This window comes from Mus pahari, chromosome 5, assembly GCF_900095145.1.
Source record: "Mus pahari chromosome 5, PAHARI_EIJ_v1.1, whole genome shotgun sequence".
Taxonomy (NCBI): Eukaryota; Metazoa; Chordata; class Mammalia; order Rodentia; family Muridae; genus Mus; species Mus pahari.
Genome location: NC_034594.1, coordinates 138,922,320 through 138,934,008, shown reverse-complemented (window position 1 = coordinate 138,934,008; position 11,689 = coordinate 138,922,320). Strand labels below are relative to the sequence as shown.

The window sequence follows — 11,689 nt, the reverse complement described above, 5'->3', positions numbered from 1 at the left end:
CATAGAAATTTGTAAGATAAACATGAAGAAATTACCCAGAATAGAGAGCTGAAGACAAAGAAAGAGAAAACATGAAGATTATATTAAGAAATACAGAGAGTAGAACAAAAAGATGAAACATTTAATTGGGTTTGTCAAAAGAGAGTTTGGAGATGAAATATTTGATGTGTTAATAGCTTAAAGTTTTCCATATTTGATAAAAAGCCAGCCCACGGACTGAGGAAGCACAGTCCCAGTTGTAATAAATAAAAAGAAACCCACAGTAGCATGTTCCCTAAAACCTAAGGATACTAGAGACAAGGTCAAAGTTGAAAAGTATCCTGAAGCACAAGGTAGATTGCTGACAAAGGAAAAGCAATTGGGTTGACAGACATCTCAAAAGCAACCCTGGGGATCAGAAGGAAGCAAAATCATGACTTCAGTTTGGTGAAGAAAAAGTGACTTCTGTCACCAGTGAGATTCTCTTTGGGGAACAATAACAAGACACTGTGATTGACAGCAACAAACCAATAGCATATCCCACCAAGGGACCAGCACAAAAGAAAATTTCCTTCAGGAGGAAAAACAGTTCATCAAGAAAATCTATAATGTAGCTAGAAAAGATTTATAGGAGGAGATGGGGGGAGGGAAGATTCTAAACATACTTGAGAAATTGAAAAATATTATTCTATAAGGGCTGGAAAAATCAAAATGGAGTTAAAACATTAACCAAATAGCAGGAAGTCCAGAAGAGGTATGAGTTTAACTGCTTTAGAGTCTATTTTTAAATTAAACCTACACGGAAATATTTTAACAGAATTACTAAAAGAACAGAGATAAGCCCAAACGTTTCAAGCAAAGACAGGTTTTCTGGAATCTCTTGACAGGGCCCGGCCATCAAAGAGATTAATAGCTCCACGAGCTACTTACCACTGTTTATGCTCACAAAGGTTTTTTAATTGCCTTCCCTTAATTATGGTACTGAGGAATTTCCAAATCTCTTCAGAAACTAAAATGTCCTCCCACGGAATGGCTCTCCTCTCCCTTCTCTAAAGAGTCAGGCAAAGGCACTTTTCTTGAATATGAGCCAGGTACTATCATTGTCCAACTACCATATCTACATATGTAGATGACATATGTCCTGATGTCACAGCAGGTATCAACAGAATTCACCCAGTCTGCAGCTCATTAAAGTCTGCTGGAACACACATTAGCTGCCAACGTCTGCCTCTAGAGTACTTAGACCATTCTTTGGAGAGTGTGTATATTATTACTATTATTATTATTAATAATAATTGTTGTTATTATTTAGATAGCAGTACTAAGCACTGAGCTTCATAATGCCAGTTCCATACAGGTCACTTCGCATTTAAAAAAAAAAAATCTTGGAGAGCACTAACTGTAAGATTGTAACATAATTAATGAGTTCTTTATAACAAAAGCAGATGAAATGCTTTATTTACTTTAAAACATTACAATCAAATGCACTTTGTATGTCTGACACAGGAAAAAAATCATGAGTGACAGTGATATAAATGTTTCAGTTTTGATGTCACAGACAAGGCACAAAAACAACTGGGCAGGTGACTCTCATGAAGCAGGCAACTTTGCACCCCACTATTTTGATGGCATGGTCTTTATTTTCACAAGGAAATTTCTCACAGGGTAGTGTCTAACATCTTTGTTAATAAATACGGCAAGGGAGAAGCCATGGGTATCTTTCCCAACCGTTTAGATGAAAGGAGGCAGACCTCATTTACCCCTGTCCAGTCAGACCCACCAAAACCTCAAACATGACTCTTAGCTCAACTGCCACAACTTTATCCTTCTCATCTTCTTTATCCTCCTCTAGATCTGGATCTCAAGTTCTACCTAAAAAAAAAAAATGTATCTCAAAATATAGTGAAGATGACAGCTCCTGCCCACAGCTATGGAATTCTGAGCCTGGATGAATCTGTAGCTTGGCTTAGAAATTCCTCTTTGAGAAGAATGTGGAAAGTGGCAACCCTTTTGTCAAAACTTTTCCCCTCATAGCTTGATGCTGTTGATGAAGATCCCCCCAGCAGAGGCACCTCCCTCTCAGGGCAGACTTCAAGGAACCTCATGTGGATAGATGAAGTGGCAAATGCCTGCCTTCATAGCTTCTCCTCACCAGTGATGTGTGAGTGAATATCGAGACAGGGCTCTCCCTACTGTCCATCAGCTTGTGAAGAGAACACACTAGAGGCTGGGCCTGTGGTTACTGCAGGCTTAGGACCTGGACAGTCAGAAGGCCATCTAAAGACTAAAAGCTATTTGGCAATAGGTGATCACTTGGCACACTTTCAGCCCCAGCTCCACATTGGGTAAGATGGGAAAACACAGGGCTTGCTGTGAAGAACAAATGTGCCCCGTTGATGTTAACCTCACGCTGTTGCTTAAAGCATCTCGGCTTCTTCTTACTCACCTTTGATGCTACTAGGGCCTTTGAGCTTCACGGGTCATCCCAAGTGACTAGGAGGTAGGGTCCTGGCAGAGAACCTTTTGCTTGCTAAGACCTTAGAATTTTCATGGGTGATTCCTGTACTCTATACATCACTTCTAAACTTCCATAAGATTCTGGCTGCAACTACATCAGTTTTTGGAATGGGTAATATATATTTTACTATTTTTTTCTCCACCCACTTTTGGTCCTAGCATGAAAGTTATGTTATTAGCAAAGCTGTTAATTTGTACCCTTTAAAAATGATTTACGTTTGCCATTTTCTCTGATGGCTTTTTTTCTGTTCATGAGCTAAGTTTTATTCAAGATGGTAAGGGAATAAGAAAATTGCCTGTAATTTCTGTTGTCTGATCTCAGCCTGTCACAACACATCACTATTCTGGGAGTTGGAACATGTCAAGAAGTCTCCCGGGAAAGGTCCTTCAATCCCCTCCCTTTAAATGTTTCCTTTCAGCTGGACTCTGGTGAGCCAGTCTCCAATGTCATAGCTGGGACTGCTGGGTGCCACACCAGTGCCAACCCCAAGGGAGTTAGAGGAACCTCACAGTGACATTGGAATGAAATAATCCACAGCACAAACAATATTCATGGTCAGCAGATAGGGGTGCAGCAGAGGTACAATCCAGTGTAGCACCACCCAAATGCATCTACCACAAGGCTCTCTGAAAGGATATGTTCAGAGTATGAATCCTTACTCCAGAGCCACCCATCCATTCTCCAAGGCAAAGCCCAACAGCATTTGTGACAGTGGCAGTCAGTAATCCATGTGTTTTTTAATTGTTATTTTCACTGTTTGGTTCTTTAAGGTAGAGTATCATACAGCCCAGGTTAGCCTTGTACTCATTATGTGGCCAAGGATGACCTTGAACTTCTAACTCTCCCAGATGTTGGGATCACAGGCATGTGCTACTACCCCTAGTTTATAGAGCTAGGGATTGAACCAGGGCTTTGTGCATGCTAATCAAGCGCTCTACCAACTGAGCCACATCCCCAGTCCCACCAAGTGTTTTTAAATGCTTTATTTCTTTGTTAGGTGTGTATTTTGCCTTCGTGTGTGTGTGTGTGTGTGTGTGTGTGTGTGTGTGTATGCGCAGTACCTGCAGAGGCCAGAAGAGGGTATCAGATCCCCTAGAACTGGAGCTGGGAGTCTCCATGTACTGGAAAATGAATGTAGGTCCTCTGGAAGAGCAGCCAGCACATGTAATCACATAGCCATCTCTCCAGCCCCTTTCTTTTTCAGTTTTTAACAATGCATTTATTTTTATTTTGTATGTCTGAGTTTTTGACGGTATATATGTGTACCATGTGAGTTTAGTGCTCCCAGATGCTCTACGAGATCTGTGGGTACCTGGAATTGAAGTTACAGACAGCTGTGAGCATCAGGAGAGTGCTGGGACCCAAACTCAGGTCCTCCGCTAAAGCAGTGGTTTTGACTGCTGAGCCATCTCTCTCCATTCCCTAGGCAAGTAATTCTTATGACCAGGCAATTTTGTAAAACACAGATCCAGCAGGAAAGGCCTATAAATTGGAAATCTAAAGATATGACAGGTTTGTGACTCCATAAATGTGGATGATGGCTTACCCATCTATTTAAAAATGGATGGAGAGTGGATGAGTCAAAGCTGTGTCTTTTACTCCACTCTTCTCAAAGACTACTTCAGATCTGACCAGATTATTACATGTAGGGCCAGCCCCTTCTCACCCTGGGGTGCCCACCCCTACACCACATGCAGAGTGAAGATCATGAGAAGGTGAGGTTCTAAACCCATGTGAGGTGCTACTGCACCCCAAGCTGTAGATGCAAGTGCCAGGAGGACTAGATCTTGAGCTCCCCTGGGCTTGCTTGGATGGAAGAACTGAATACAGTTTTGAGTCTCCTAATGAGTCTATACATGGCCTAGAGAAGAGCTCTGAGCACCAGGGGACCTCTCCTGCTTCCACACTCCCTCCTCCAGCTTGTCCCTGACTCAGCTGTGAGTCACAGGCAGAGACAGAAGCCCCTGCAGCAGGCCTCTACTCTCTTCCCCCCTCCCTGAGGCCACTCATTCCTCTCTCTCTTCTCTTTCACCTCCTTTCAGCTCAGACTTCTACAGCCTGGCTTTGCAGATCACTGAGCATGTCCTAAAAATGGGATGGATGGACAAACACACAACACTTAAATATCAAAATATTCCCATTTAAGGTTTTTGCTTTTAAAGAAAACTTTAAATCTCTGGGTTTATTATAATTTATCCATAGCACTATTTCTTATCATATGCACAAAATATACTCATCCTTTCTTGGGCATGACTTATCTTCCTTCCTAAATTGTAGGGGATCAGTGGATGGAGATCGCCTCTTATATGACACTTTCCTTATGCCCTAGAAAAACAGGAAAGGAACTAATACGCATAGGCACTTCCTGTGCAGGACACAGTATTTGGAGAAGAAACAAAGGGGTGTGTAAAGAAATGTCGAGGGCACCAAGGACAGCCAGCTTAGCCTTGTCCATTCAGACCATCTCCTATCCACGGACCCAGAAGCAACTGCCTTTCCTCTCCACTGAAGGTCTGTTAGCCCACGTAACTCATACAGCCCTACAAAGAACAATCTGTGCTCCACTTTCCTCCGTTATATTGAAAACCTGTTATCTTCTGTACATTGATTTTTTAAAATTTGTCAGCCTATAGACTTGTTGTATTTAGAACTTTGTTTCCAATTTTAACATTTTTCTTTAACTCATTGCTCCCTCAGCTTTCCCCAAGCTCATACATGCCCCTGGCTCTACAAAGCAATATATTTGGTCTCTGTAGCCTGTGCTATGGGGCTCTTTGGTGGTTAGAAGCCTGACACAGTGCTCCGTATAACAATAGCTACTGCGGCTATCAAATATTCTTCAAAGTGCCTGAGCAAGTTGAAATCAAAAGCTGGTGACTAAGAAATGATGTTTTTGCCATATTGATTTAGAGCCCAAACAGACAGAACAGACCTAGGTGTTTTGAGGCCAGGGACACTAGCAAGTCTAAAACTCAGCACCAGAGTTATGGCTTTTGTCTTCCAGCCCTTGGAAGTGCCAGTGTTGGGCTGAAGTATCCTCCTGATCCATCTAGGGCAGGCCAAAGCAACCGTGAAGTCCTTTGGCAGGCCAGTTCTCCTCCAAGTAATGATTCTACCCCCTGACAGCCACCGTAACCCAGCAGCTCTTACACCACACACAGAAGACCCTTTCTGGAAATCTCATGAAGTACAATGGATGCTAACAGAATGGACTCTGGAATTCCAGTCACGTGGCCATGGAAATACTGACCAGTGAATCAGAGACTACGTGGAGATCAATAAGTAGAAGCAGGACCACCACTGGATTAGGGGATAGTGTGCGTCTCCTTGCTCCGGTCACTTCATCCAGTCAAGTGTCTCACCACAATAATGCAGACTGAAAAGTCTGCTAACAAAAGTGAAGGTTGTGTGACACCCAAGGTTGGGTGAGTAACCGACCAGAGACAAATACTCTGATGGGAGGTCTATCCTCGATGATAAATGAACACATAGGAACACTGAATGTCTCCTCTCAAGCAGGAATCTCCAGTTTGGGCTCGGCTCAGCTAGGCAGTTCTTTTGTTGGTTGTGGCTAGATGTTTTTCCTTGTCTGCTTAGAGTTGATAAGATGGGCACAGAAACTGACGGTAGTGACCAGGCTCTTCTCTCACCATGTAGGATAGTGGAGGTGCATTTTTTTTTTTTTGCAATGGCAGGAAGAGGAAGGGCTTCTATCTTTCTTCTCCCCAAAAGCATGTACAGTGGCGGGCCAGTGAGGCCAGAAGATGTGGACACCACACTCCCTGGTGCCCAGCAGCAGCAGAATCAGGATGGTAGAAATAATTCTTAAGTGAAGTACAAATCCAAAACAAAAACAAAAACAACAAAACAAAACAAAAATCTGAGTGTGTTTGTGGGGAAACAACCTGCATTCAAAATATAATGAGTCTACATATCATTTCCTGTTCATTCTGTATCACCGACTTCGCTTTTCTCCTCTCTCAAATGTGTGTTTGAAGCATCTGTCAAAGGCACCTGATGACAAGCCATTCACACTGAAGCATGGAGTGGAACACCCTCAGAGGCACCAGCCCTGAAAAGACCAGGAGAGGGAGGGAATAGAGGGACCAGTGTGGGTTAGGCGGGGGGGGGGGGGGGGGGAGCCTTAGGATCGTCAGTGTGTGCAACAGAAAGATGAAAAGCAGTTTGCGTCCTCTGAATGGAAAAAGAAAGACCACTTAAGACGGTTTTTCAAAATGCCATCCTCTGTTTGTCCCAGCCACTTAGAATTGTGAGTCAGAGCAGCAAATTGAAGCCATTTCTGTGATTGCCCAGGAGGTCATGGCCAGCACGCTCACTAAAGACCTTCTGATTTTAGCATAACAAGACTCATTGACCAGTGACTGGAAGCAAGGGGATACAAGGTACATTTTACCATTTCTCTCTCTTGTGAGCAGACGGTCTTCTAACAGTAGTAGTAAATTCCTCTGACTAAGCACAGAACAGCACTCATAGAAAAACATACTGCAGGCATAGGTAATTTCTAGAGATCAGGGGGTCCAAAGCTACCAGCTTTAGAACTGGATGCAGAGTCTTGTTTCTGCTAAGGAAATGGGGGCTGGGGGGCTGCAAGATAAACTTGGTGGGTTATTACGTGGTATGTTCTCACACAGCGTTTTCTTGGTCAGTTGCTCGAGATAGATGGGCACTAAGATTTGAAATCAGCCTTCTTAAAGGAGGATCCCTTGCCAAAACAGAGATCAGCAAGGCTTCCAAGGTGGTTGCTGGCCAGAGAAGGTCCTAGGCTTGCTGGCTCTCAGATTTGGGTCTTGTCGCCATAATCTGCATCTGATTTCCAGTCATCCAGAGAGGTGTCTTATAAGTATCAGACTACAAGGGACATCCTGGTTGGAAAGTCGCCCTAGGGAAAAGCAGAAAGAGCCCACCGTTAAACCACAGACTGAGAAAGCAACAGACACAACTGGTGGCTAACTGGGCAGAGCTGAAAAACCTGATCAAAACCAGGCACACCTTGACTCTAGACTTTGTTAGATTTCTGGTGATTATCCCAAAGCCCAGAAAATGCTAAAGCCAACATACGTCAGATAGAACCCGGTTCCATGGCCAAAGAATGACTTGGCATTGTCTCAAGAATACTGACATGTGGATGGTGTGCCCAAAGACGCTTAGGCCCTTGGGGGAAATGAATATAATGTCGAACACCTATTTCCTGTTCACTTTCCTGCTCCCCATACTGTATACCGAAAAGTGCCCAGAGCTGAGGATGCAGCTCAGGGATAGAGAGCTTGCCTAGCATGGGCAAGGCCCTGGGTTCGAGCTCCATTGAAAAGGAAAAAAAAAAAAAAAAAGGCAGGAAGGTAGGCAGGCCGGCTACTCTCCAGCTGAGAGTCTGGAAAATAGAGTGCTGTCAGGTTAGCTGACAGGCAGAAATTCTCAAGCATGGAGACTGATATCCAAAGTGTATATAGCCGGGAAGGGGGGGCGGGAGTACTTTGGTGCCCCCCTGTGGACACCTGACTGTTTTCCCAAAGTTTCCGAAGTCCAGAGCTCTTTCAGGGGCTGAAGGAAAAGGAGACTTCTCTTAAGTGTACAGAGAAAGCAATGAAGTCTATGTAAGTCCATTTACAAGAGAACTGAGCAGAAGCAAAGGCTCCTGTCACACACGCAAGGTACTGACGCGACTCAGCATTCAGTCATTCAACAGGAAGAAGTGGGTCCTTTGTAAACAACCATCCCTCTCTGGCATATCCGCATAAGCGTGCACAAAACAGTTTGCACGCAGTCCACAGAAACCCCGGGTAAAGGCTAGTGGGGATGTGAGCTTTGAAGGTCTTTCCTACCATCACCTATACATCATCTACTTTTAAAAATGTTTTGTTGATGTTGTCATCTCTTGAGGTTCCCACCCTTACTTCCTCTACCTGACCCTGGATAGAGTGAAATTGATGACTCGGCCTCCACGACCATATTTTCCGCCAGGGGGCCTTGCAACCCCACAACTCACCCACCCCCCACTCCCCATTCCAGGACCCAGCTCCAGTGAGCCCTCACGGGTTTCTTGGCGGGCTCCTTTTTCCTCCTCTTCTCAGAGTTGCTGTGGAAGGACAGGTCACGCCCACGGTAGGACGGGCCCCGGCTCAGCTCCCCACGACTCAGCTCCAGCTCGCTGTAGGGTGGCAGCGCGTCCTCGTCCGCCGCGTCGTCCTCGTCTTCGCCCTCGCTGGCCCCAGCCTTGTAGGTGGCTGGCGGCGACCAGGCGTAGTAGGATGCGCTGCGCGGGCCTAGTTGCGCGCCCAGCTTGGACGGTGTCTCCAGACTGCCCCCGCGGCTGCTGCTCTCCGGCCGCGCCTGGCGCTCCAGCACGCTGCTCAGGTACGAGTGATCGTACTTGGGCGCGGTGCCCGGGGTCCGGCTCACCAGGCGCGGCAGAGGCGCATCCTCCGGCGGCCGGCGGCGTGCGGGTGCGGGACTGTAGGTCCAGCCGCGCTCCCCGTCTCCCGGCGGCTCGCGACTGCGCCCGCGCCCGTAGTACTCATCCAGCGAGCCGTCCTGGTAGAAGGCACCGTGGGCCCGCGACTCTGAGCGCTCGAAGCGGCTCCCCGCCCGCGCCTCGTGGCTGTTGCCGTTGGCGCGCCGCGACCGCTGGCCGTACGAGTCTGCGAAGGCTGCCAGCTCGTCCATCGACACAGCCGGCACGCCCGTGGCAAAGTTCTTCCGCGACAGCATCTCGGACTTGGAGCGCTGCTGGCTGCGGGCAGATGGTCACTGGTTACTGCGTGGAACCCTTGCAGCGCACCCCTGGAGTTTCAGGGGCGCAGTTTGTGTGGAAGACCAGAATGGTTGTGTATCTGAAAATACCTTGTGCTCTGTGTAGTGCTGAAACACACAGATCAGCTTGTGATTGTGCTGAGAAGACCCTTGGGTGACAGCCACATGTCTTACTCCACCCACCCTCACAACCACAGCAAACAACAACACACAGCTCTGGTCCCAGGAGACCAGGAATAGTTGGTAACATAGTAAGGACTGTATCTCTCTCTGAGGCAGGGACCAAGTTGCCTATTAAGTCAAGAGGCCGGAGACCTCTGCAGGGGGTAAAGGAAATGGGGGGTGGGGTGGGGGGTGTCTACTGTCCTCCAAGGACAGATCATGAGTGCAGGCATGCCATTCAGGAATCAAGCTGTCACACAGATTATTAAATGTTGCTTGGACTTATCACCCTGGGCAAGTTTCTTAGCATCTGGAACTTTCTATTTCATCACCTTAAAATAGGGACATAAACGGTAGCCGCTTTTTAGAAGTATAAGGATTAATTACAAGAGATGATGGTATGATTATCATTCTTAGGACAAATGATCAGGGCAGTGAAGATAAAGGCAGTGTTCTAGGATAAAACATGAAGAGAGTGTCTGGGCTCACTACAGGGCCCAAGACACTCATTTAAAAAAGGCTTAACTGGTTACTTCTCACACACAGTATCAAAAGGGTGTAATCTATGTAAGAGATATTCCACAGTCTATAGAAACAGAACAGACACTCAGTGGTCCCTTCCCACTCAGACCGTCACCTGTGCCTGAAGCTCTCACGGTCCTCTTTGTTATACTCCAAGGCTGGGCCCCTGTTGGTCCCACTGTTGCCTCCCATGACACCTGACCAGTAGTCGGGATTGCTCTCCAGGTCCCCAGACATAGGGAACTGCTTATTCCGCATCTGGTGGTAAGACTGGCGGAAATTGCTGTCATCATCATGCAGGGAGCTGAGTTCCGAGATGGTGTTGTTATCTGCAGGGACAAAAGCAGGCATCGAGGTTTTATAAAGGGTAGGAAGGGAGTGCTGCTAAGGGCTGAGGTCACCTATTCCAGAATCTCCTGCCTGGGAGCCGGTGGGCTGTAGGTGCGCACAGGTGGTATTTGTGTTACTCAGCAGGAATTGGCTCCAGCTCAAACCCAACTTGCTTACAGTGAGGGAGGCTTCCTACATGCTGTTCTTGGAATAGGGAGACAATTGTCTTTGTTCTACCTAAGGCAGGCTTCCTGGAACTCAGGCTGTCTGCAGCTGGCCTCCTAGTGCATCTCCCTTGTTCAAATGTTTTTCTCTGTCCTATATAATCACTGCGCTGAACTTCAACGATTCAGGCTATGTTGGGCCAAGAGAGGAAGGGGAAAAAAAGCCATGACTAATAGCATCTTCCCTTCTGCTGGCCCGGTTCCAAAGGGGGGTCTTTAGAGCCAGGATGAACACCATGCTTTAGAAGAGGCCCATTCTGCTCTCCTCAGCCATACTGCTCTCCAAAAGGCTCAAAGTCAAGGTGAAGGACATATACCTTGGTTTCAGTCCACTTACCTTTTAGACCACGCTCCTGCTGTGTAACACCCTGACCAAGGAGCACCAGACCTTCTTAAGGCCTGGGTAGACCTGTTCCCCTCCCTACCAAAGGATTCGAGGTGTTTGTGGTCATGAGTGGCTAGGTCAGAAGTTTGGAAGGTGGACTTAGCCTTTGTGTCCACTGGGCTGTAGCTTGAACTCTGGCCCCTACCTAAAAAGTGTAAGAAAGATGCGGTCATAGATTTCTCACTTCCTAGCTTTGTGCAGAAGCACTTGTGAACTAGGACCGGAATTATGACGTAGGCTGGAAAAATAACAAATTTTGATTATTTGAAAAACTTAGAAATGTATTGAATTTCATTTTACTTAAACAAATCTAGTGAACCTGTTTGTAATGTAACTGAATCCACTTGTTTTCTAAATCCTTTAACTGAGACTTTGAAAATATTATTAAAGACAACATTTACTAGTCCTTGTGGCTGTGTGAAAGGTGAAGCCAAAATTAGATGTGGGAGGCAGAGATATGGTCTCTCAGGTTCCCTTGCCTCCCCTCCATCCTCTGTGGTACTGGGAGGACCAGAGGACTTTTGTACAACAGCAGGACTTCCTAGTGTTGTCTTACAGAGAACACACAGGAATGACAATTTACTCGGGGGATCATTTGGTATTAAATTATAACACATTTAAACATAATCCACTTAGAGAAAGATGAGGACGAGTGCGTGTGTGTGTGGTGCATGCCTATGCGTATGTATCCAGAGGACTTTATGTGTTCACCTAATTCTCTTACTGAATTTGGAGCTAGGCTGGTGACCAGAAAGCCCCAGCATCCTCTCTGGCATCCTCTCTTTTCTGCCCCCCCCCCCC

The 11,689-nt window shown here is 46.2% G+C and overlaps 1 protein-coding gene across 2 annotated transcripts in view; it reads right to left on the bottom strand.

Moving 5' to 3' along the window:
- Window positions 1-1,422: 1,422 nt before the first annotated feature.
- Ildr2 (immunoglobulin like domain containing receptor 2) overlaps window positions 1,423-11,689 on the bottom strand; it is a 62,824-nt gene continuing 52,557 nt past the window's right edge. For both annotated transcript variants that reach the window (XM_021198584.2, XM_029538536.1), the window contains 3 exons: window positions 10,065-10,278; window positions 8,549-9,245; window positions 1,423-7,397 (listed from right to left, as the gene is read on the bottom strand). In XM_021198584.2, coding sequence (XP_021054243.1) covers window positions 7,362-7,397; window positions 8,549-9,245; window positions 10,065-10,278 — 947 coding nt within the window. In that variant the 3' untranslated portion in view covers window positions 1,423-7,361. The remainder of the gene's footprint in view (window positions 7,398-8,548; window positions 9,246-10,064; window positions 10,279-11,689) is intronic.